General features: G+C 42.6%; 1 protein-coding gene and 1 long non-coding RNA gene across 2 annotated transcripts in view; both read left to right on the top strand.

The window, feature by feature from the left end:
* Nucleotides 1-11,353, top strand: part of SHANK2 (SH3 and multiple ankyrin repeat domains 2) — a 372,036-nt gene extending 360,683 nt beyond the window's left edge. The window contains exon 32 of the mRNA XM_048949837.1: nucleotides 7,222-11,353. Within this exon, the coding sequence (XP_048805794.1) occupies nucleotides 7,222-7,795 (574 nt within the window). The 3' untranslated portion in view covers nucleotides 7,796-11,353. The remainder of the gene's footprint in view (nucleotides 1-7,221) is intronic.
* A 5,084-nt stretch (nucleotides 11,354-16,437) lies between these two features.
* Nucleotides 16,438-23,799, top strand: LOC125694849 (uncharacterized). Its single transcript, XR_007377736.1, has 2 exons — nucleotides 16,438-16,510; nucleotides 22,894-23,799. It is a non-coding gene; the product is annotated as an uncharacterized LOC125694849 (long non-coding RNA).
* Nucleotides 23,800-26,761: the final 2,962 nt, after the last annotated feature.

Raw genomic sequence — 26,761 nt, 5'->3', positions numbered from 1 at the left:
AAACGTACATCAACCAATTGTAGAACTTACAGCCCTTTTCTTTGAGGCAGTCAGAGAAAAGGAGCAAGGAATTTCAGCTTTCAGAAAGCAAGGATTCTGCTGAATTAAAGAGAAGTGATGAAAAATGTGTAGGTCTGTTCATATACCCTTCAGCCAAGGAGAAGTAGTGGGAAGTATTATAAATAGTAACGTTGTTCTCAGGCTCACTTGGGTTCTGCTCATAGCACTAGCAGCCTGATGAAATTAAAATATATATTTCTTCATTGTGAAACATGAAGTTATAGCCTAGGAAACTGCTCTAAATACCTCAGGAGTTATCTCTGTACAGCCAGTGGATATACAAATGTCACTCAGTCACAGCAATTGCACCGTTAGGGCAGCATGAAGGTAAATTAAATTGTAAATTGTTTGGGAATAGCTTGTTACAGAAACCTGCAAAATTGATCTTCTTTATATGTTTTTGACAAATGAGGATCATGAAGAGATTGTTATGCAATACTGAGCAGCATTCCTCTCTCAATTATTACATTATGAAAAACCCTAGTCTTCCTTTTTTCAACATACATAGGTTTAGCAGTAATTCCACACCATGTATTTATAGTTTTCTGTGTTTTCTATGGAGACACTGAGTTGAAGATTTTTAAATAGAGCATGGAAATGTTTGGCTGGAAACCATCTGCTGGAAACCATCAGAGGCAGTGACCAGCTGCAGTCCAGGAAGAGGAGCCTGGGAAAGGACAGAAAAAGAGGAAAAAGCAAAAGGATGTGCTTGTTTCATTGTGCGAAGGGTTTGATCAGCAGGCTCTGGACCAGAGCTTTTGAATTCACATGGGCTCTTCCCACTCTTCACATTGGCCATCACTCACTTTAAGAAATTTTGGAGCTGATTCTTGGAGATGCAAGTTTTCATCTGGTCCATCCATGTAGTCAGGATCTCACAGGCCACAACACCCAGCCATCACTTCCTCCTCTTCTGCCCAAAATTACTTACAGCATCAGCTCAGGGCATTTGAGTACAGGGCCCTATCTGAGCCAAATACTCAAGATTGGGATGTGCTGCCCTGAGTTGCATTGCCCATCCTAGGGTTTGGACACGCTCTGTGCTGGGAGATGAGGGTGCTTTCCACAGCTGGGCAAAGAGGAGGGGAGCACAGCAGCATCTCCAACTCCTGCACTATAAATATGGCAAGGTTACAGATTCTCTTGAGAGGCTACTTCTGTTGTATGAAGCTGCTAAAAGGAAGGAAGGAGAAGGCCAGTGCAGGGTTTTTATCAGGTTAAGAGGAATGCTCGCTCTGTGAACCCAGCAGTTGCTTAGCAACATAGTGATCAAGAGCAAGTTGCAAGCTGGCTGCATAACGCCAGCAGGATTAACACAGGACAGCATCATGCTTCCACTTCTGCTCTTGTGTGCTAATAAGGAATAATGAACAGCTACCACTGCACCCTGCCATCACCGCCCCAAAATGGTTGATAGCTTGGAGTAGGGAGGAGCTAGTTCTGTTCTGAAGGTCTCTCCTGCTTCCCAGACTGTGCTCACAGAGCATTCGTGTGTGGCCTCCTGGCAGGCTGAATGTCAGCCTGGCAATGGGAGTGCTCATTGCAGATGTGGGAGTTGTACAGAATGCTTAACCATGCAGGATCAAGTCCTTCAGGAAAAATAACCTCTATTGTCTTGGCAGAACAGGTTTTAAAGGGGGAAATCCTGTGGTCAGGCTTTTGTGCATTTCTAAGGGCTTTTCATTTGGTTAAGTCCCCATATTTTAACAAACAGGTAAGGCAGAATTGAACTTAGCAATGAGTGCGTGGGTCTTGACCCTACGTTTGGTTTATTCTGGTTATGAAACACGTTATCTTGTGGCATAATTATCAAGCCTTGATTTTTCAGTTTACTGTCGTCCCATTAGCTTCATTTCATATCATTAACCATTTGTCAGCCATTTTCACAGGATTGCTTGCTTTGTCAGTAATTTTTGCAGCAGCTCAGTCATTCCATTTTGTCATTTTTATTTGCCCTCATGGCTGCTGCTCTCAGAAATGGGTCATACTGAAGTGCCATGAAGTAAGTGTCAACTATAAAGCATAGAGTACTCTGAGTTGTACATTCTGTTTCTTTTTAATGCTCACTCGATGCTATTGCATTTTAGTGATTTTGATACAAAATGCAGTGTAGATTAGCTCTCCCTTATCCAGAAACGATACCCATTCTCAAACCAGAGATGGGATGTTATCTCCAACTGAAATGAAAGCCACTTTCATCAGACGGGTATTCAGCAAAGATTTTTATAGTGTGAGCACCTAAGAGTAGATTCCTGAACTTATACCCAGGCACCTAAATATGGAGACATAATTTTTCAAGTGCACCAAAACTCTGTTTTTAGGATGTGTTTTTGAGAGAAGGGGGAATGATAAGCACACTTTTACATGCCTATGTAAGCTCTTAAGTAAAGACAAACTACCCTTGAAATAATCAAGCTGTGCTGCAGTGGTAACTGCTGAGTCTGTCTCCACTGGAAGCAGTGAGGTTTTCCTTTCTCTTTCCAGCTTGTCTTCACCTTTTCCCTTCCAGTTCTCCAGAGGTAAGGCTGAGGCAGCCTTCTGGCCCTCAGCCTCCAGCAGCACCTTGCTGCTGTTTCTGTACAGCTGTGTTATTCACATGGAAACTGTTGTTCATCAGCAGCTCCCACAGAGCTTTGGTGATTATTCCTCACTCAGCTGAAAAGCATTACCTGCAACAGACACTCACCATTCCTCATTTCTCTTCAGTAAAATCATGCTATTATAAGAAGCTGTGTATCCTGCCAGTCATCATACCAATGCTTGTTCTTCACCTTCTCCCAAAACAGCATTGTCTTACTTTCCTACCATGCCATTTTCCTTTGACAATCCAAAAATACAGTATAAATTTTGCAAGAGGTGAAGGCAAAGTTTTGGATTTGCAAGTACACAGAAAGCTCTAAAAAGTTAATTTCCCACAGTACCTCCTTATAGGGCATCTTTTCTCCCACTGTTTTTTCTCCAACATAGTGGAAGAGCTTTGTCAGAGACAGCAAGTCTTCGGGAAAGTCAGAGAATAAAACAGCTCTTATAAGAGAATAAAACAGCTCTTATAACCCAAAGTGATTTTGGGTTTGCATTTTTTGTTGTTGTTGTTGTTGTTGTTTGTTTTTGTTTTTAATGGGAGGCTCTTAGGACCTATTGCAGCATGCCATCTTTCACTGATTTTCTTTCATTATTAAGTTAGCAGTGAATTTGAATCCTGCAAATCTGATTTAGAATTTGAAATCATTTCTTGCCTACAATTTGTGGTGATGACTTATTACTTGGAGACATAGGAATTATATACTGTGGTTTTAATATGAGACAATATAATGGGCATTACCATCAGTGCAGCCTTACAGCAGCAAATGTTTACAAATTAGTTCCATATGCTGATGCTAACAGGGCAAATTTTATTTAAAATAATTATCAGACTTTTCACTTTCCTAAAATGAAATTTGGGTTTAGGTACGTTTAATATGTATTTAGTAAGCTTAATGTAACAGATAACCGAATAAGGCCTAAGAAATTGCTCTTATTAAAAATCTGGAAAACCCACAACGCAATGAAAACACTCCTGCTCTCCAGCTGGAACGTGCTCGCCCCTGTAATGACCAGGATACCATCATCTGTGAAATGCAAGACAGCTGAGAGTTTCAAGGCTATCTGCACCAGATGGTGCTATAGATGACATAAATTGTAAGTGGGGATGGATGGGAGTTTGCACAAAGGTGCATACTTTTTTCCATCTGTAACACACTGGAGTTGATACAACAAGTGAAAGTAGAGGGGGAAAAAGAGAAAAAGAATCTTGGAATAGAAGACTCGGGACAGGAAGTCTGGAAGTGCAGTCATGGGCCCCAGCAGGCTCATGTAGCTGTTACGAGGCTGAGCCTCTGCCACAAAAGCTGCAGAGCCAGCTGCAGAACAGCAGTCAGAAATAAAACACAAACTTTGTTTTGCAGGTTACTGAGTGATTTTGCAGACAGCAGTGACCTCAAGTCACCGTGGTTACATTTCCTCTCATCTTTAGGTGGTTACTGCAAAACTGGTCCTGCGTAGGACTGCTGTGACAGAGTGTAGTGACTCACAGACTGTATTCTCGGTGTGGAGAACAACTGGGGGGTGTTGCTAGAGGATTAAGTCTGATAATGAAGTGCTCTGAGCTTTCTGATAAAAGGGTTAATGTTTCTATTGGCCTTTGTGCTGAACTGGCTATAAACTGAGCTAGTGTCGAAATATCATTCATCAGCTAAAATAAGTTATGATCATTCTAGTGTCATATTTTAACAGCCAGTAGTCCTGAACCCATGGCTTGAGAAAAGCCAGATGCCCACAGATCTTTTAATAGTGACTGTAGCCATGAGAAGCCATTACTTTGATGCAGCCTGATGGGAAGAGCAAAAGGCCCAGTGTTGCCTCTGTTGCTTTGCTCACTCAGTACTTCTGCCTGTGCATGAGAAGGGGAGGTAACACAGGTCTACAGAACACTTAAAGAGTGCACAGTTTACTTTGGGGGATTTTGTTTTACTGTCTTGATGTAGTTTATTTAAAGGAGCAGTGACAGTGATCTCCTGAACGAGGATGTACAGGGAGTGTGTGAAAGGAACGATAGATAAGCAGCAGCAGGAGCAAGTTACAGGAGCGAGCAGGAGCTGTTGGCCAACTAACAGAAGTTACCCTCTGCTGGCATCTACCATATCAGAAGATAAATTTGCATCATCCATTTGATACTGCCACAGAGGATGGCAGCTCATTTCTTATATTTGCAGTACAGGAACGTGAGTAAAAGGGTCAGTACTAATAAAGGGCTGGGGAGAGATTTCTTCATCTCTGCAAAACTCACCTTGCCTTTCTTTCAATCAGTAGTACAAAATTATCCCAACCTATTTCAAATAAGAGTTTTTTGGATTCAAAATTAGATCGTGTGTTATTAAAGTCCATGAGACTCCTAGTGCTATGTGGGTAGAAATATTTTTTTCCCCTTGATTAGTAGAATTGAATTGTTTCTTGCCATTGACTTTTATGTGTTAGAATGCTTAGCTCTAGTCTTGGAAGACAATGTGAGCCATTAAGCTCCAAACAAATCACAGGAAGCACTCCAAACCTTGCCAAGCATTTCTTTTCTTTGTTAAATTACAAAGACCAAAGTGCTCTAAGTCTTGTTCCCACTGTGTTTTAAGTGAAGTGCTGATCTTTCAGCTCTCAAGGAGATCCCCTGTTCCCTTTGAAATATATGGAACAACCTGTGGGAAATCATTGGGATTGCTCATGTGAATAACATGTACATTCTCCAAACAGTTATTCTTAGTGCTTTTCTAATAACATGGTATTGGATCCTTATTTGAAAGAGGCTCGCTGTGCTGTGAGTGTGCTGTGCGTGTCGGTGTAGAAGCACTGTAGGCTATTTGACATCTGAGTTTGTTAATTATGGGCTGAATTATGTGGGGATTAGATAGGAAGAGGGCTCACATCAGCCAGGAGCAAACCAAAGAGCCACTGAAGAGAGCCTCCAGATCAAGGCTGCCAAGAGTAACTATGGCTGCTTGTATGAAAGAAAGGGATTAATAGCCCATTATCATTGCCCCAGGTGAGTTGCCTGTATTTCTTCTTTTTGAGTAGTTCACAGGAGCAGCAGTTAGGATGGATTTTGAGAACTACTGGGACCATCACCTTTTTAATCAAAATTTTAACCACTCTTTTAATAAGAATGTGGGGAACCAAAGTCAAGTCATGCCCCTTCCATGGGCGTTCACTGCACTAGGAACCAGATCTGATGGAGCAGCCTAACCCCGAGTGCCTTGTCCTCCTTCTCACCTATCTCAGTGTTCTGCGGGGGGGAGGGAGGGGGATCTTTGTTTATAAAGCAGATCTTGTGGTGAGGGGCATGACCCAGAGAGAGCTGACGTAGTTTTGCATGGATCATTTCTGGTACTTCATTTACTGGCAGTTAATATAAGATCTTCAAGCAGTCAGTCAGATAAAGACCTGAGCTGGTTCCACAGTAGGACTTTAAAACGAGGACTCCAGAACCCACACTTTTTCTTTGGCTCTTTTATGCACAGTAGTGAATCTGCATTATTTATAAAAGCATTTGTATCTGCCATTGTGCCCCAAAGTCCTTGCCTGTTCTGCCCCAAGCATGACATATCAAGCATGGGGACAGTCTGGCACTGAGATAAAGAGGGATTCAGCCTATCTGAGTGAGAAATCCAGCTACAGCATCCGTCAGATCATCCCCTCGAGTCTATGGCATCACTTCAAAGATAAACAAATCCTTTGGTCTGGAAGTGCATGAAATTACTTGGCTGAAGGTGTCTCTGACTGGAAGGATATTTTAAAAGTGAAAAACTCGGGAGCTTCAGGCACCCAAAAGTTCAGTGAAAGATCCTGTATTGTGCATGCTGACTGGCACAGCTGTCTCATGAAATGTAAGGGCTGTGTAGGTAAGTGTTTTGTGAACAGACCTGAGCCCCAACCATCTGCTTCTAAATTTGTTTTATAGACACCAGACAAAAGTAGGTTTGTCTGCTCCTTCACCCACCCCACCAGCCTCGGCAGGAGAGCCTCTCAGCAAGCTTCATGCTTGCTTCATTTGCAATCTCAGATTTCCTTTAGGCAGGAGATAGGTGCCAGTGACTTGATTACAGCTACATCACCTCTGGGCATGCAGAGTGACAAGAATTTTGTCTCCGCAAGTTTTGTGGTGAAACTGACGAAGTATAATTTCTGTTTAGAAAAAAAATGAAAGATCCAGAACCTGAGTCAATAATGTGCTTCCAATACTTTCCATACCTACCGTTACTAGCTGTGTTACCTTACAGTGTAGGACCTATAAGCTAAAACTGCTCTGTGTGGGTAACACTAAGTGCCCATGTGCTTACTGCACACAGCGTTCCTCATTTAGCCATGAGATAATTTGTTATAGCCTTAAAAAAGAGCAATGTGCTCTGAAACGTGTTCCTCTGAAGTGCTGATAAGCAAAGGTTTTGTTTTTAACTACAGCTTAAGATTGTTTTATGGGAAAGATTGAATTATGCTGTCTTGGTACTTTCTACCTGCTACTGCTCTTTAAAAAAAGTTATACTATTCTGACGTTCCAAAGCCACGTTTACCATGTGTTGATAGGGGTACCACTGGCAGCTGATGTGTCTAATTTTCCATGTCTGTTTACAATTTCAGGAGCACAGAAGTCATGAGTACTGTCTCAGGTACACGAAGTACAACAATCACTTTCACTGTCCGACCTGGAACCAGCCAGCCGATCACACTGCAGAGCAGGTCCCCAGACTATGACAGTAGGACCTCAGGAGCACGGCATGCTCCAAGCCCTGTGGTTTCACCAACAGAGATTAATAAAGACATCATGCCTGCTCCTCTGACTGCTTCTGCTTCAGCTTCATCTCCTTCTCCAACTCTGTCCGATGTATTTAGCCTACCCAGCCAGCCCCCCTCTGGGGACTTATTTGGCTTGACCACAGGGCGCAGCAGGTCTCCTTCTCCCTCAATATTACAACAGCCAATCTCAAATAAGCCTTTTACAACTAAGCCTGTCCACCTGTGGACTAAACCAGATGTGGCAGATTGGTTGGAAAGTCTAAACTTAGGTGAACACAAAGAAACATTTATGGACAATGAAATAGATGGCACTCATTTACCAAATCTACAAAAGGAAGATCTGATAGACCTTGGAGTGACTAGAGTTGGGCACAGAATGAACATAGAAAGAGCTTTGAAACAGCTGCTGGACAGATAAGAATAGCTATTTTGCCTCACAAACTTCTGTTGATAACTAGAGATGGGCTGGTACTGAAATACCCCAAATGCCTTGTCTGTCTGCGAGTGCCAGCAAAATTAGGGGGGAAAAATAAAACAGTTTAATTCCTGGTACTCAGGTAATGCAGACTATATGTTACACACCCAAATATAAATCTAAATGTGTTGCACGAGTGGGGCCATTTATTTCAAAGTTGTGGGGAGATACAAGAGAGAGAGAGAGAAAATTGTTAACTTCAAAAATATTACCATCTATTGATACTGCCCTTCTCCTGGAACCATTACAGACCAGTTTTCTTTTAACTTCAAATTGCAAGCTTTTTTTTTCTCCTTAATTGAAAAGCACTGTATTCTCTTCTTGACATTCATTCAGACTCCCAGCAGGTTTCCTTTCTGAAATCTTAGTTTATTTAAAGAGGACAGATTGCTTCATTACCATTCAAATCCATTTTTGTTAGCAGAGGTACAATATTGAGACAGGTACAGGAGTTCATATAACTGTTTTTTTACAAAGTTTAGCTCTCCGATTTGTTGGCAGAGAAGCTGGTTGTTCTGCTGGAATTAGCTCAAAGGTAACCTTGCTCTGTTTTACCTGGTATTTCTTTATTTCTGCAGTTATATTTAGCACTCTTCCAAGGTGGCAGAACAAGTTCAATACATGCTCCATTGACGTGACCTGTAAGACGATGCAGATATTTCATAAAAGCTGAGAAGGAATGCTCACTTAGAGGTACAACAAAATGAAGCTAGTTTGAACCTGAGACCCCCAGTTTTCAACCAGCTAAACTACTGCTAAGTCGCAATGTGAACTCTGCAAATCAGAAAAAAAATTGGGTTTATGTACAGCTGCATCTTCAGGACTTCACAGTCAGATATCAAATACGCTGAACCCTGAGTGATATTGTCTAATCCAGTGAGTGAGAAGTACTTAGATATTTTGAACATCGGGCCAAGAAAGATTAAGTAGATGAATGTTCCCATTGAAGTCAACGAGAAGGTTGCCAGTATTTTAAGTAAGAGAGGAATTTCAAGCTGTTAGCAGAAATAGAAATAGTTTATGTTGCTTAAAAAGAAAAAAAAGAAAAGAAAAAAAAAAAACCTAATGCCAAGATAGACCAAGGTATGTAGTGTTCCAGAGCATATGTGCTTAAGGGGCAAGGGAAGTAGTAGCTATCCGGTTTCTCGTTTTTATTGCTATTAACAAGTATGGGCTCCTGGACCAGAAGAGCAGAGTGAACACCTCCCGGGGGGCTGAACGCTTCCCATGGCCACCCGTGATTGCTGTGCAGGTGGCAGTGAGCACGCCCTGCTCTGGGCCGGAGCTTCCAGGAGACCTCGGCAGCAGGGGGAGCACACATTTGGTCAGTCTGACTATTTCATTTTATTATTTTTTTTAAGTTAACAAGTCTCTCTCTGCATGTTTGACCTCCCCTTGTAATTAACACCTCTAAATATCTGTGAGTTTTGTAGGTCTTTATTAACATAATACTCAAGATGTTCAAGGTGGATAAATTGTGTGTGGATGGCTAGACTGCCTACCTACCATACTTTCAGGTTCTCTTACATTTTGCAGGATACCTGAACTTTCTTTCCTTGATATGTTCCTTGATATGGTCCAGCCTATCTCTAATTTTTTTATTGTGATTATTTTTGCTCACAAACAAGTGTCTAATTAGGTCTGCAACAGCCCTAGTATGAGTACATAAAGTTTAGCATTTTAAATATCTTTCTTTACTGCAAGTTTAAATAGTTGTACAGATAGTTTATAAGCACAATATTTTAAGAAAATAAGTGGCTGGTCTACTGGGCAGCCTTTGTGCCACTTCAGTGCTAGAAAGTGAAAAACAACAAAAAAAAAAAACTTTTGTGGTTTAATACTATTTCTGTGGAATAATTATAAAGTCTTGACCTTTTTAAAATCAACCTCATTTGGATGCATCTGAACCAGCAGAGCTGTGTTATATTTTCTATCTTTGCTAGAACTTCTACAAAGGAGGATGAATATTTCTTCAAAAGTGGTTATAGTTACCAACGCATTGGATACTCATAAAAAGCAACTTATTTAGCCTCCTGCCCCCTTTACGGAACAACAAGTCCTTTGACTTAACATCTGTTACTACGCTATATTTGTATTTGAAAGTTCCAAGTAACCTTGTAATAAAAACCAAGTACTAAGGTGTTTTACTTCCAAAAGTACTGCATTTTTCCATAGGTGGTGTAGAAGATGACAGTCTCATTCAGATAGTCAACACAGACAACTTGAGGCCATCAGATACTTTCAGAAGTGTACAAATGGTAATTTAGCCATCATTGTCTTCCATTTGGTGATACAACAGAATTCAGTAAATAAACCACTAATGCCATGCTCTTTTTTTTTTTTTTTTTTAATTTTTTTGTTTCTTTGGGTACAGTTGATATTACCTCTATAATATGTGCCAGAAAATACGTTAGAAATTATGGTAGTAACAACAATGTAGAAGTTGACTTTGAAGCTGCTTTTTACTCACAACCTTATTGTTGAATTTCAGTTTAATGAGTGCTGACGTTCAAGGTCAATTACAGTTGGTGGTAATCCCTTTCTAACACAGGTGTGTTTCTTGCCTGTCTACCTTTTCAGGTACTGAAAGAATAGGTACAAAATCATTAGCAGAAAAGAGGTTTGAAACATCAAAGAGCTAATGAAATAGTTTATTTTTACATCGTGTCTTACAAAGTAAACGTAACGAGACCTGAGAGGACCTCCTTTCACCAATAAAATGCACCTCTGCCAAGATGAATTGGTCTCTAGCTCTGTTTGATGATTTTGCTACAGAAAGCAATAGTAACAGATACGACGTTGCCTCTGAGTATTTTCGTCAGTCTGGAAACGTTGGGGGGAGGAGAGAAGACCCATTTATTTCATGCTTCTATGATAGTGAAAAACAAGTTGTTAGAGATCTATGAAATACATTATGATATTCTGGGTTTTAGGATCAACTTTTGTTTATATACTGTAATTTAAATAAATTGCATTTACATGCCTAGTTTCTGTAATATTTGTGTATACAATACCAAAATCTTACAAGATGTAAATTGTGTATAACTGCACAGACTCCTTTCCGTAGGTGTCTGAGAACATTTTCAGTTGAATTCATATATTATAAAATGACTAGATGTGACTGTTGATTTACAGAATTTACATATCACAAAAGTTAATTATTTGTGGTACTTAAGTTAATAAAATAGTGATTTTTTTCTCCGTTCTTAAAAAGCATTACCCAGTTGATCTGGCGATGATTATGTGTATGAGCCACAAATATTGATAATTTTTCCATTACATTTTTTCTTTTCTTTTCTAGATATTACTATGTTTCTCGCTATAGTTTGTGTAAGAACTTGTGTTCACGTTATCTATGTTGCTGTAATTTTCGTGCTTTAATTCCTCTTATTTCAACTGATTAAAAGATCAAGCTCCTGTAACTTGCACTTTTCCCCAATCCTTAATACTCTTGTATGGCAACCAAAATTACTGTAAGAAATAAATATAATATTGCACTAAGGTTGTGGTTCTGATTGCAAACAGAAAGAACTGTCTGAATTTTTATTAAGCAAGCAAACAAGCAAAAAGTTGCCAAACTTGCAATCTGATGTTGTGTATTGAAAGAGCACAGAATGCTTTAACAAAATGTAGATAGAATTAAGGCAAAATGATTGATTTTGTTTTGGACAGGAAAAACGTTTCCCTTTCTTCTTTCTGGTTAAAGCATTCTCCACACTGAGCATCAGTTCATTTACCAAGTTCAAGATCCGTGTTTGAAATGTGACGAGTGAAAATAATTCAGTAAGAGGTAGAAAATACGTCTCTATTTGCCTTAAGGTGGATTTTTAATAACAATTGAATTCTTTTCCTTGGCTGAGCGTGTGTGGGGGAATGCATGCTCTCAACTTGGTGCTGCTGGTTGTATGGGCCTCTCATGTGGGGATCTGTTCTGCTGTCTCATGAGGTACTGGAACGGCACTGGAGAGTTGGGGGTTGGACCATTCATAGGAAAGAGTGGCTTTACAGAGGAGAAAGGGGAATGGTGCTCCTTACCAGGATTTGTGCATCTTGTGACAAAAAATTGTACCGGCAGGGTATGTCTGTAATATGAATAAATGAAGCTTCAGGTGGACGAAAAAGAAAGAAAGAAAGAAAGAAAAGTCTCCTTTTCTTTTGGCTTAATCTCAACATTGTTTTGTATTTTTAAATGGTGATGCTATGAAGATATTTTTAATTTTTATTTTCTAAGATATCGGAATAAATGCCTAGAAATGTTGCCATTTATTTCATTTGTTCCTTAACCATAATTCTCTTCCACAGATGTCATTCTGGTTCATCTTTTTTTTTTTTTTTTTTATAGCTGCCCATGATTTCTCTTGTAATTTTTCCAACAGCAATTACTTGGCAGCTTTGTTTTGTTAAGAACAACATAAAAACACCAACAACCCAATCACCACCCTTTGTTGTATTTCAGATACTGTTGTAAACCAGTGATCAACACTGTGTATTTTCAATTGTCACTGCTTTGTCAGCCAAAGAATTGAGAAGAATTGGCCATTGCTGTCGTGGTGGACATTGTATCACTGTGTTGTATTTTGCTTTGTTTGTGTTTTTCTGTATTTTTTTTCTGCATTTTGTGGTCTTTCATTCTGTCTGTCCAAAAAAACGTGAAAACAAAACAAAACAAACAAACAAAAAAACACACGTCCCAGTAGCTATGATGAGATATCCAGAACAATTTTTACAAGAGATGATTGTAAAAATACTTCAGAACATGGGATTTATTTTTTTTTAAAGTACGTGCCTTGCAATTTTCGACGTGGATCAACTACACTGCATTTGACACAAAGCTTTTTCTTCCAGATACTGTAATATCTGACCAAAAGAGCTTATTATGCTGTTTTTTAAAGCGAGGAGACCATATCTCTGCATTAAGAAAAGTAGTTAGAACAACTGAAATGATTTACATCTTATTTAGAAAGTTTCTTTGGCATCAGGAGTCTGATTTGAAGGCCTTTATTCAGCTCCATTAAATGAGGGGGGCACAGAAGGGGGATATAATGAGACTGTTATTTTGGGTTCAACTTATTACTGCGAATATATGCTTCGTTATTAATGGGGTTGACGTACTATGTTCCAAAGATGACAAAAATAAATGGAGTGGACTTATGCTTTTAAGTCTGCACAAGCTGTTTCTGTCATGCTGACATCTAGTGGAATGTGATGGCCATGGGCTTAAGCAATATCTTAAAATATGTATTCCTTTACAATGAGTGATTTTAGCGTCTTGTTATTATTGTGAGTTGGCCTGAACATCTAAGCCAGAAAAAAAGGCTGACTGTATAATTATATGAATTATTCAATGAATGATAAATCTTTAAAGAGTTGTAACGTTTTCTAGTTTCTTTGTGGGTATGTTTAATCAATTTTATGTTTTAAATGTTAGCATCTCCACACGATCCTTCATCTGCATTGAGTATGTTTTCTAAAGAATGTAGTTTTTGTCTCCAGTGCTGCAAATCCTGGACTGCTGTGAACTATTTCAGCCAAACATTGCAATCTGGTGAACAACAACAATTTCAGCAGCACACTGCAGCTGAGTGCGAGGTATTCAGGTTAGGAATTTGTCCATAGTAGCTGGTGAATTGTCTCCCAAATGTACTTGCGGAACTGACATTGGATTTCCCAAGTGAAATTTAAGTTTTCCTCAGGACTAATGTTAGAAGGAATACGTGCATGTGTGTGTGAGTTCTTGTATGCTTTTAATGTAAAGGTTCTTGGACTGCATTAGAAATCCATGTACAAACAGGTCACCAGTGTTGCATGTGCTTAAAAATGTATTGGAATAAATGTTGCAGTGAAGAGAATACAATACAGAGAAATCTCAAAATGTAATTCATGTTTTAACGGGTTATTTTTCCACTTTTTTTTTCTTTTTGCCTTATTTTGTTGTCTCCAATCTCCTAGTTCCCTTTTATACTTAAATGTAATTTAAAGCAATTTCTTATAACTTCTGAAAGTCTTGAGAAACCTAAAATGAAGGTATGGAGGGAGATGAGAGAGAACCTCTCTGCTGCGCATCCTTCTGAAGCCTTTGATTCATTCTCTTAATGATGTTCTTCAAACAAAGCCTTAAGGAAACAGAGCATCATTACAAGGATGTAAAGAATTCACAGCTCCCTAAATGGGCTATCATTTGTCCATAATGGATTTTGAGAACTGCCAAGTATGGCCCTCCTTATCAAACCTCTGCAAAATATCCAGTGAGGAACGACTGCGACCACATCATCCATTTTTTGTTTTGTTTGGGCCTTGTTGGTGCATCTAGTATCAAAACTTTCAAGCTATGCAGGGTCAAGGTCAAGGTGAGAGCTTGAACTCTGTGATTAGAGGAGAACAGATAGAAGGGGGCCAAAACAGAGATTGAAATGTTGTTTACTTACTGGTCCACATGTGGTGTCAAAAAAAACAAAAATAATTCATTTGATAACTGAACATAGTCACATTTGAGCTCTCTGTCCAATTGAGCGTAAAATAACACCATGATTACAATTTCACTTAGGGCAATGCTATGTCCCCTCTTCTCCATTTGCTCCAACACCTCAGCCGTTTTCTTTCTTTACAAAAGCAGGGGATGTGGCCTTTAACACATGCACCATTCTCCAGCTCTGTTTAAGGCACCTGTAAGACATTACAGTAACCAAGGAGCAGTGTACAAGTTCTACATTTCACCTGAGGATATCTGCAATCTCTAATAATGTCCTTTTTTTTTTTTTTTCCTGCAGTAAAGAGAACAGCCAGAATCACCAAAGGGGCGGGTGATTTACAGAAGATACTTTGCAATTTTTAGAAATTTTCTTGCAGAGAAGAATTCTGCACAGGCGGTGTGTATTCAGAACAGATCATTTACATACTTCTAGTTCATACTTTCTGGACTTTCCCCCACTCAAGTGTGTGTTTTCATAGTGCCATGATACTGTCAATCTTCAACCCTCTGAAGGAAAGTCACTGGGCTAATGCTGTGTATTAACTCTTTGTGCTGGTGACAAGGCTGGTTTTTGGCAGGGAAGATCATTATAGCAAATAACATATTGTACACTTGAAAGATCAGTGCAAATGGTAACAGGGAAAATGTGCTTGAACAAAATGCAGCACGCACATTCCTTGCCTTGAGTCCATAGGATGCCTCTGTTGGAGGCAGCAGGAAGAAAAACTTTGCCATGATAATAACGTACATAATTCACAAAGCAGGAGAAGCTTTTAAAGGAAGATTGAGAACCTCTTGGTGAGAGCTGAGAGTGCTCACAAGAGCTCGTTGGGACAGGTGTGGGACAGCTGCTGGTGAGAGCCCAGCAGTGGGTGCTTACAGCAGGCTGTGAAATGACTCGGTCTATTTAACAGAGCAAATAGAAGGCTAAAATGAGATGTCTGCTTTTCCCACTCACATGAGTGGGTGAACAGCCAGGAGAGGGATTGTACCTTAAAGAATCATCGGTGTCAGGAGAAGACAGTGCTGATTGGCAATGAATAAATTCAAGTTGGAAACTGGGAAACGCTGCAACAAGACTAGTGGAGTTGTGGGGCCACCTCCTACAAGGAAGAGCATGGACGCTCCCCGAAGTTTGTGAAGCCAAGAAATGCCACGTGCTTATTCCTTGAAGCATGCAGGTTGCCATGCCCAGTGCCCTGCCCAACCAGGGCTGGGATGGCCAAGGGGTTTCGGAAGCATGGCCTGCACAAGGCCATTCCTAAGCCAAGGCCCTGGGGTTCAAGTATTGGTTTTGTGCAACAAAGGCTGCTGCCTTCCACAGGAAGCCTTTGGTTTACAGGGTTACAACTGGTCTGGTTGGGCTGTGGACATGAGTCTCAGGCTTCAAGAGAAGAGTGGGTTATGAGGGATTTGCAGCTGACACAGATCACAGTTCTGGCCCTCGCTACAGGAAAATGCCACGTTAAGAAAAAATAATAACTGCATTAATACTGAAGTACTGGGTGAAACATTGAAGGAGAGAAACAAAACCCAGGATCCACATCTGAAAGATGCAAAGCCTAATACAAGGCTGCAGCATTCATAAATTTAGGGAAGGTGGTCGCGTGCTGACAATATTTCTGCTCAGGAAAGACAGCTAAAAAAATAATAGACTAAAAAAAAAGAGCTAGGATGTAACCTAGTTATTTGACTTCACTGCTAACTGTGCGCTTTAGCCGTGGGGCTCATCTGGGCTCCTCAGAGAGGAGCGCCTCAGTGTAGGATGTTTTTCCCCCACTCCTGTGGGCAAACTGGGCTCGGAGCTCTGGCCCTGGAAACAACTTCTTTCCTTACACCATTTAAGAGACTTTTTTTACATACAGCCTGTCTGGCTTCAATAATTTCTTCATTCCCTCCCCCCCCAGACTGTCTGATGCTACCTCCCCCTTTACATTAAATAATCCTTATTAGGGCTGTATGGTAACTGCTGAGTCACAGCCTGAACCACTGATTGAGCACCTGGGGAAAGGACCCGGTCAGCCCTGGGAGCACAGGTGAACAATTCAGTTGTGTGACGAGAGGGGGTAGAGCCTGGCTGCAGCCTTCTTAGACCTCATTTAAGGGCTGACTGTCAGTGGGGAAGGATCTCTGGTTGAAGATCCCTTCCTCATGGAGTGTCCTTTGCGAGCATAGCTCTTCAGAGGCAGGTGAGCACTTTTCATTTGTAATGTATTTCCATCACACTTGTTTCTTTGTCATCATACCTCTTGAATCAATATTCTATTGTGTTGATCTTTCTGATTGTTACAAAGGCAAATACTGGGGCTGGGATTCTACTTCAGGTTGGCTGTAAGGAGAGCAGACAATTTTTAGTAAATTTTTAAAAGCCTGACGCCCTAATCTTTAACAAAAATATTGATTTTTTTTTTCTTATTATTTTACACCATTAAATAACAAATGAAGGAAACTTTCTAAGCAAAGGATGCTTCATCAAATAGGAAAAAAAATCCATCTATTTAACTACAGTATGATGCTATGAAGAATGTTTTTTGAAGCCTTGCTAAGCAAAGGCAGTACTAACAAACAGAAAGCAAGATATGATTGTGGATGATTCACTCTCCCAACGTTTATCAGTGTAGCTATCCAGCTGGATAATGACCACATTTCATGGTATTTACTCATGTAGGCAAAACTTGTTCTTTCAGTACTTTAATTATTTCAGACTCTTGAGTTTCTTTGGATGTTAAGTAAGTTTTATTCCTGGACTGTAAATAGAGGCTCAAAGAAAGCCTCCCACCAAACAAAACAAGCTCCTTCTGGTTTGTCTGAGAGTCCAATGGGTTGTGCAGTCTTGAATTAAATGATTTGACTTTCCTACTTACTACTCTGTCTAGACAGTACTGCCACTGCCTATGATTCTCCAATTTCAATTGGGTAAGGGTGGAAATTTCTCGTCATATATGCCTATAAAGAACAGAAGGAAATGTTAGAACAGCAGTGTCTATGCAGTAGGGCTAATTAAGGGCAGGACTTGATCAACCATTTCTAATATGCTTAGACCCCTTCAAAATAAAGAGCTTTTTCTTTATAATTTGGATGTCTACAACTCCACCATAGGAACATTTTAATTTGGATTTGTGCATGTTTCAGCTAGAAAAGCCAAAGGACAAAATCAACCAACTTCCTTACAGAAGGAAAAGGTTATTTAAGTACAAATTATTAGCAATAACACAACTTTAAAAGCAATGAGCTTGTGTAGAACAAGTTCACTGAAGAACTTGTTTCCAGACTGCGATGGAAATAACAACCTGTATTTAGTAGAGAAATATGTTGTTATAAACTTGAACTACTACCAGTGTGTATTTGAGTTTGTATATTACTACCAGTGTGTATTTGAGTTTGTATATTACTACATTAAGGAAGACTTTGGATGCCTTTTTTAGGGGTTGGTGTTTCCAGCACTGGTGTGCAAACACAGGGGAACTGGAGCCCTACAAGGAGTTTTCAATTAGCGTTTTTTCTTGCTGGTGTAGCTAGATGAAAATAGGGTAGGATGGTATATGCAGTAGTTTATGTTTTATTAGAAATGCTAGTAGCACTTTGTTCCTGGGAATAATATGCAGTGTGTGTAGGCCACTGTCCTGGGCTGTTAGGCACTGAGGAACACAACAGCTTGACAAATAGCAATGTTAATAACAATGCTAGGGCGGAAGTAGTACACATGGGAATGAGCAGACATCTGTACTGTCCCAAGTGATTGATGGCTATAAGCTCTTCAGAAGGGATAGACAAGGAAGGAAGGGTGGTGGTGTGGCCCCTTATATTAAAGACTGTTTTGATGTTGAAGAGCTTGAGATTGCAAATGATCAAGTGGAGTGTCTATGGGTGAGGATCAGGGGGAAGGCCTGTAGGGGAGACATCATAGTTGGGGTCTGTTATAGACCGCCGAATCAGGATGAGGAGATGGACGAGGCGTTCTACGAGCAGCTTGCGGAAGTCATGCGATCGCCAGCACTCGTTCTTGTGGGGGATTTCAACTTCCCTGATGTATGTTGGGAACATAACATGGCTCAAAGAAAGTAGTCCAAGAGGTTTCTAGAATGTGTGGAAGATAGCTTCCTTACACAGCTGGTATGAGAGCCTACCAGGGGTGGTGCCCTGCTTGACCTGCTCTTTGCTAACAGAGAAGGACTGGTAGGTGATGTGCAGGTTGGAGACTGTCTAGGGCAGAGTGACTGTGAAATTGTAGAGTTCTCTATTCTTGGAGATGTCAGAAGGGTGACCAAAACTGCCATCTTGAACTTCAAGAGGGTGGACTTTGACCTGCCCAGGATGCTTGCAGCACGGGTCCCTTGGGAGTCGCTCCGTAAGGATAAAGGGGTCCAGGAAGCCTGGACGCTCCTCAAGGTGGAAATCTTAAAGGCGCAAAAACAGGCTGTCCCTGAATACCGTAAGGTGAGCCGCAGGGGGAGAAGACCGGTGTGGATGAGCCGGGAATTACTGTCAAGACTCAAGAAGAGAAAGAGAGTCTATGTCCTCTGGAAGAAGGGACAGGCTACTAGGGGAGATTACAAGGAAGTTGCTAAGGTATGCAGGGAGGAAGTCCGGAAGGCGAAAGCCCGTCTTGAACTTAGATTGGCCACTGCAGTAAAGGAGAATAAGAAATCCTTTTGCAAATATATCAATGGCAAGAGAAAAACCAAGGATAATCTCTATCCTTTATTTGATGCGGCGGGGAATGTGACCACAGATGACAAGGAGAAGTCTGAGGTCCTCAAAGCCTTCTTTACATCTGCCTTTAATAGTCAGACCAGTTATCTTCAGGGCACTTTGTGCCCTGATCTGGATATCTGGGCTGATACGCAGAATGTCTCCCCGGAGATTGAGGTGGAGGCCGTTAGGGAGCTCCTCCTCCATCTGGACAGTCACAAGTCCATGGGACTGGATAGGCTTCATCCTAGGGTGCTGAGGGAGTTGGCGGGGGTGATTGCTAAGCCGCTCTCGGCTATCTACCAGCGCTCCTGGTTGACTGGAGAGGTTCCAGAGGATTGGAGGCTTGCTGATGTGACTCCCATCTACAAGAAGGGCTGTAAGGAGGATCCGGGGAACTACAGGCCTGTCAGCCTGACATCAGTGCCAGGGAAGGTCATGGAACAAATCTTCCTGGGAGAGATCACACGGCTCGTGCACGATGTCCACGGGATCAGGCCCAGCCAGCATGGGTTCGTGAAAGGCAGGTCGTGTTTGACCAACCTCATCTCCTTCTACGACTGGGTGACCAGACTGGTAGATGAGGGAAAGGCAGTTGATGTAGTCTACCTAGACTTCAGCAAAGACTTTGACATGGTCTCACACAGTATCCTTCTGCGGAAACTGGCTGCCCATGGCTTGGACGGTTTTACCCTCTGTTGGATAAGGAACTGGCTGGAGGGCCGTGCTCAACGGGTGGTGGTCAATGGAGTGAAGTCTAGCTGGAGACCTGTTACAAGTGGTGTCCCCCAGGGGTCGGTGCTGGGGCCCGTCCTGTTTAATATCTTCATTGACGACTTAGATGAAGGGATTGAGTGTACCCTGAGTAAGTTTGCAGATGACACCAAGTTGGGAGGTGGTGTTGATCTGCCTGAGGGCAGGGAGGCCTTGCAGAGGGATCTAGATAAGCTGGATTGCTGGGCTGAGGTGAGGATGGGGATGAGGTTTGGGATGAGGTTTAACAAGGCCAAGTGTCGGGTCCTGCACTTTGGCCACAATAACCCCATGCAGCACTACAGGCTTGGGGATGAGTGCTTGAATGACTGTCAAGAGGAAAGGGTTGATGCTCGGCTGGACATGAGCCAGCAGTGTGCCCAGGTGGCCAAGAGGGCCAATGGCATCTTGGCCTGCATTAGAAATAGTATGGCCAGCAGGAGCAGGGAGGTGATCATCCCCCTGTACTCAGCACTGGTGAGGCTGCAGCTCGAGTATTGTGTTCAGTTTTGGGCCCCTCACTACAAGAAAGACATTGAGGCCCTGGAACGTGTCCAGAGAAGGGCAACAAAACTGGTGAGGGGTCTAGAGCACAAACCTTATGAGGAGCTCCTGAGGGAGCTGGGATTGTTCAGTCTGGAGAAGAGGAGGCTCAGGGGAGACCTCATCGCACTCTACAACTTCCTGAAGGGAGGTTGTGGTGTAAAAGGGTCTGGCCTCTTCTCCCAGACAAATAGCAGGACCCGAGGAAACGGCCAGAAGTTATCAGAGGAGGTTTAGGTTGGACATCAGGAGAAGCTTTTTCTCTCAGAGAGTGGTCAGGCACTGGAATGGCTGCCCAGGGAGGTGGTGGAGTCACCGTCCCTGGCAGTGTTCAAGAGGCGCCTGGATGAGGAGCTATGAGATATGGTTTAGTAGCTTGTGGTACTAATAGGAATGGGAGGTTGGTTGGACTAGATGATCTTGCAGGTCGTTTCCAACCTTGCGATTCTGTGATTCTGTGAAGTGGATTAAATGAACATACATAATTCTTTACTTCTGTCTTCAGTGAAAAGGCTCTCCCTCAGATTTCCCACACCCTGGAGGTTAGTGAGAGGGTCTGGGGAATGGGAGACTTCCGTTTAGTCAGGAAAGAGGAGGTGCGTGAGCGCCTAGGCAGTACTAAGGTCCACAAGTCCATGGGACCTGATGGAGTGCATCCATGTGTGCTGAGGGAGCTGGTGGAGGTCATTGCCAAACTGCTTTCCATCATTTTTGAGAGGTCTTGGATAACAGGGAGGTCCCTGAAGACTGGAGGATAGCCAATGTCACTCTGGTCTTCAAAAAGGGCAAGAAGGAAGACCCAGGTAATTATAGACCTGTCAGCCTCACCTCTATCCCTGGAAAGGTGATGGAGCAGCTTGTGCTGGATGCCATCTCCAGACAACTGGGAGAAAAGGAGGTTATCAGGAGTAGTCAGCACGGGTTCACCAAGGGGAGGTCATGCTCGACCAACCTGGTGGCCTTCTATGATGTTGTCATATGCTGGGTGGATGGGGGAAGAGCGGTAGATGTAGTCTACCTTGATTTTAGAAAGGCTTTTGATACTGTCTCTCATGACATCCTTATAACAAAGCTGAAGAAGTGTGGGATAGACGAATGGACAGTGAGGTGGGTTGAGAACTGGCTGATTGGCAGAGCACAGAGGGTCGTCATTAGCAGTGCAGAGTCTGGCTGGAGACCTGTAACCAGTGGTGTCCCCCAGGGGTCGGTGCTGGGTCCAGTCTTGTTTAACATCTTCATCAATGACCTTGATGAGGGGATAGTGGCCACCCTCAGCAAGTTTGCTGATGATACAAAGGTGGGAGGATTGGCTGACACGCCTGAAGGCTGCACTGCCATTCAGCAACACCTGGACAGGCTGGAGAGCTGGGCAGTAAGAAACCGGATGAGATTCAACAAAAGCAAGTGTAGAGTCTTACACCTAGGGAGGAATAATTGCATGCACCAATACAGGCTGGGGGATGAGCTGCTGGAGAGGAGCTCTGCGGAGAGGGACCTGGGCGTCCTGGTGGACGACAGGTTGGCCATAAGCCAGCAGTGTGCCCTCGTGGCCAAAAAGGCCAATGGCTTACTGGGGTGCATTAAAAAGAGCGTGGCCAGCAGGTGGAGGGAGGTGATCCTCCCCCTCTACTCTGCCCTGGTGAGGCCTCATCTGGAGTACTGCGTCCAGTTCTGGGCTCCCCAGTACAAAAAAGACAGGGATCTCTTGGAAAGAGTCCAGCGGAGGGCCACGAAGATGGTGAAGGGCCTGGAGCATCTCTCCTATGAAGTAAGGCTGAGTGAACTGGGTCTGTTCAGCCTTGAGAAAAGAAGACTGAGAGGGGACCTGAAACAGGTTTATAAATATCTGAGGTGTGGGGGTGATAGTGGTGAGGCCAGTCCCTTTTCAGTGGTACTTGGAAACAGGACAAGGGGAAACGGATATAAGCTGCAGCATAGGAAGTTTTGAACGAATGTGTGTAAGAACTTCTTTATGGTGAGGGTGACGGAGCACTGGAACAGGCTTCCCAGAGGGGTTGTGGAGTCTCCTTCTCTGGAGATGTTCAAGACCTGCCTGGATGCCTACCTGTGCAACCTGGTGTAGGGAACCTGCTTTGGCAGGGGGTTGCAACCCCTACAATTCTGTGATTCTGTGATAATTCAAGAAAAGAGTAAGTGAGCTGGGTGGTGGAACAGCACCCTTGAGGTGAAGATGGCCAACAGGCAAGTGTGCCAGGGGAAAACAAAAAAATAAAAAAGAAAAAAAAAATCCCCAAAACTTTAAAAATATTTTTGCACTTCTACTGACCTACCTGCATTTCAGTTTACTGCCTTCAAAGAAATCCATTAATTACCAGTGTTAGGTAAGTGCCTTGTAGGCTTTATTCCAGAAAGTTCAGGTCTTTTACACTGAATGCATAAGTCTGGCACTTCCTTGCAAGATGCATCACAGCACTTTCACTTAGAGAAACTACTTGTCATAGAGCACTGTAGAAAAATACGAATTTACAGAGCTATTAACTACAAGGTTGGCATACAGTGCTTAGAAATGTTGTATTTGAAAAGTCAATTAGAGCTGATTAAACTGACTTTTCCCTCACAATAGTGTTACCCAGAAATTGTTTGGTCATGCTAAAAATCCAGATCACATAGGGAAAATGGGGAGGACAAGTAGAAAAAGATGTGCAGCTAAAAGAACAGAACCTCCATCTACCAGAAGCACTTTCATCTCAAAAATGCCACAAGCACAAGCAGATGTGGGAGCAACCCCCAAGCAACGAGCCCAACCTTTGAAGAAGGAAACAGGACTAGCAAGTTGGTTGGTAAAGGACGCTATTTGAGATCAAGGCTGCACCAGGAGCTACAAAAGCAATGCCCTGATGATGAGAGATGGCCCTGTGTGAGGGCTGCCACACTGCGATTTGTGCCTTAGGAGTGGCACTGTCCCTGGAAGCTGACTCTGGGGAGGGCCTTCCTGTGCCACCCCTCAGCCCTCCGAGACTCCCTGGCTGGCCAGATGTTGCAGTGCCCCTTTCTGCCAGAGCTTTCCAAGTCTTGGGCAATATATCAAGGAAAGCTATTTTAATCCATTCCGCTTCCCTTGTTGGCCGACATCCAGGTCATCACTCCGCACACTTTGCATTATGCAGTTCGGATCGATTTCTGTTCATCTTCCCATGGATTTGTGCTTTAATTTCCCTTTCACTAACTCACTTCACAGCCATGCCTGTAAATGACAGTGCAAGCAGAGTGCTCGACGGGAAAAGAAGTTGTTGGGGAATTATCTTCAAATCTAGGAGACATGGAGCAGCATGCCCTCAAACATGCAGCTCTAGGAGCCCCGTGCAGCATAGAAGGCCTGCAGTGAGAGGAGCACTACCTACACATAATGGTGACTTTTCTTGGCCCTCATGTCCCAGTCAGATGACATACTGGGAGAGAGTGATCAGGGAGAGTGCTTTTCTGGAAATCCTCCTTTGGGAGTGAGCTTCCATCCTTCACTGCATGTGCGTGCAGGTGTCCATGTGACTGCTGTTCCCTTGCACTGCTGCAGCTTCAGGCTGAGGCTGCTCAGAAATCACAGGTGGCTTTGAGGCTGCATGTGAAAAGCACTTCTCCAGAAGCAGCTGCTTCAGCTGAATAGCCTTGGCAACAAGCACTGGCAATCTCACTAGAAAGGGGACTTGAAAATGAGTCTGTGCTGAGATTGCTGTGATCGTCAGCCTTGCAGATTCAAGAAGGGCTACAGTCCACACATAATATGAAATGCCAGTGGGAAGCAGTCACAATTTGGCTATGCATTCATCTAAGCCAAAGCCCCTCTCTTTTGAACAACTTCCTTCTGCTTCACCGTGCAATGCTTCTGCTTCCTTTCCTGGGATAGAAGGCAAAAACTGGCATGCCCTTGACAAACTAGTCAGAATTGATGTGTTGTAAATGGCCCATTGCACATAAAAATCCAGCAAAGCACGCCACAGCTCCAAGGCTTTACATAAAATAAATGGGATGCAGGAGCATTCTTCACCATCCTCTTAAGCCTGCCATCTGTACAGACTAAAAATAAAGTGGCAGCTTAAGGAGAGGGTTGATAAAACGCATCCAAGAAACACAAAGAAAATAGCTGTGGCTCCTGTGCTGAGCTAACCTGGGGTCTACAGCCAGCACAGGGAGAGGAGTATTCACGAGGGGTGGAGGATGCACAGCACACAGAGAACGCTGGGCAATAAATGTATCTCACTTCTGTAAGAATTTCCCCACCTCTCAAATAACCACCTTTCAAACTACGGCCTTCTCCTTGCTATCATTAGCAATTACTGCAGAAATAGAAAAAGAAAATTATAAAAAAACAGAAAATATTTATATATAGAAAGACTTATTTGACTGCTCGTACTACATGCTTATATTAAAATTAACTTGGAAGAATTCAGAACATTCAGAAGTGTAAAATCATTGAATAGGCAATGAATAAAGTCAGTGCACTGCTGCCTTTCATTACCCAAAACCTGAGCAGGATGAGAAGCAGCAACTGCATCACATTAAGGTGTGAATGGGCTCAAGACTCACCCATCCCATTAGCAGAAATAAACAGGGCTTGCTTTCTCTTCACATTAATTACACACACACGGAGGGCTATGCCAGATGCTCTGATGATAAATTCAGGCAGTCTGAGGTATGTTTCACCAGAATTGTTTCAGCTAGCTTGGGCAATTATTAATGACGAGTAAGATCTTAAAACTTCAAAGCCTTGAATGCATCTCACCTCATAGTTGTAACAGTACAGTCATAACACTGCTACCTACATATACTTGACAAGGTACCAAATCAATCTAGCAGAGAACATCTTACCAGACTGAGCAAGATCAGTAGTTTAAATTAAAGATGAAACCTTGTCTATTAGGCAAGGAGACACATGAGTACACTCCCAAGACTTAATCCCCATGCTGCTGCTGATGGTGTTATCTAATGCATTCTTCCAGCAGCTCAGGTCCCCACTCTTTCATACTTGACAGGGAGGATGCTGGAAATGTGCACTGCTTGTCCACTGTGCCATTTATGAAGATGACAGATGCCATGCTCATGAGTCCAAGTGCAATGCAAGTGCTTTGCTCCCATTGAAGTTTTCCCCTCCATTATCAAAGTGCCTCTCCTGCTGCTCAACAGTTACTATGATTGTTCAGGTGCCTTTAAAGAAATGAGTTTGCTGAAGATGGAAGCATGGTGGAAGAGCCAAGCATGCAAACCCTCATCTCCCTGCTGACTGTGAGACTACAAGTCATCCTGAAGCCTGGAAAGTCTTGTGCTTGTGATTCACAATAAAAGGCATCAGAAGGGCTCCATGATGCAGCCATCTTCAGCACAGCATCTTCCCATCTGCTCAAAAAAGTTCAGCATTAGCAACTGCAAAACACTGTCTTGCTTAGCAAGGCAGGACTGCAAGTTCTCCAAGCAAACCTTTGGGAAGCAGCTGGCCTAAGGATCTCTGTCATCAGTTGGTCTTTTTAGGTATGTGCACAACCTAACTGCTCTGGATGATCAAGGACTTGAGAGGAAGAGTAGGGAAGAGAAAAGAGATGCCTTTAAGCTTATTGTGGAAGTGAGAAGTTTAAGAAATTGGTCAAATGCACTGAAAATTCCAGAGTGTTTTCATAAATTCATTCATTATTTCATTCTATGACAAGGTGACCTGTTTACTGGCTGAAGGTAAGGCTGTCAATGTGATCTATCTGCCTGGGGAAAAGGGGCTAGAAAGCTGCCAGATAGAAAGGGACCTTGGTATACTGATGGACAGTCAGCTGAATATGAGCCAGCAGTGTGCCCAGGTGGCCAAGGCCAATGGCATTCTGGCTTGTATTAGGAATGGTGTGGTGAGCAGGACTAGGGAAGTAATCCTGTCCCTGTACTCGGTCTTGGTGAGGCCTCACCTCAGTACAGAAAGGACACAGAGGTGCTGGAACAGGTCCAAAGAAAGGCAACAAAGCTTGTGAGGGCTCGGAGAATATGCTCTCCAAAGAGCGACTGAAGGAACTGGGGCTGCTTAGTTTGGGGAAAAGGAGGCCGAGGAATTTGGGGGGAAAAAAAAAAAAACAACTAAAAAAACAGCACTTCCATTAATATTTTGTTCAGGCAGACACAAGACTATGAAAGCAAGGTTTTATGCAGACTGCCTTCCTCGGATCCAGCTTCCACTGCAGTCATGCAGAAGAGCAGAAAAGACTTAAAGGTATTGTAAAATTTTATGTGATTATAACTGTTAGCCCTGTTTTCAAGTGCACTCCTTGCCTTGCAGCCATCAGTACTCCCAAATGGGAGTACTTTCCACGTGGGAGTAGGAATAAATTATAAAGCAATTGTGTTTCTGAGGAAAGGAATTATCTCGAAGGCAGTGGCAACCTAGAAGAACCTAGGTACCCTTCACTACAGTACCAAGCACCATGCAGCAGCTCTCCATACCATCCTTTGTTGTACTCAAGTTG

The sequence above is a fragment of the Lagopus muta genome, chromosome 6 (genome assembly GCF_023343835.1).
Source record: "Lagopus muta isolate bLagMut1 chromosome 6, bLagMut1 primary, whole genome shotgun sequence".
Classification (NCBI taxonomy): domain Eukaryota; kingdom Metazoa; phylum Chordata; class Aves; order Galliformes; family Phasianidae; genus Lagopus; species Lagopus muta.
The sequence above is the reverse complement of the archived record's forward strand: the minus strand, read 5'-3'. Positions and strand labels throughout refer to the sequence as shown.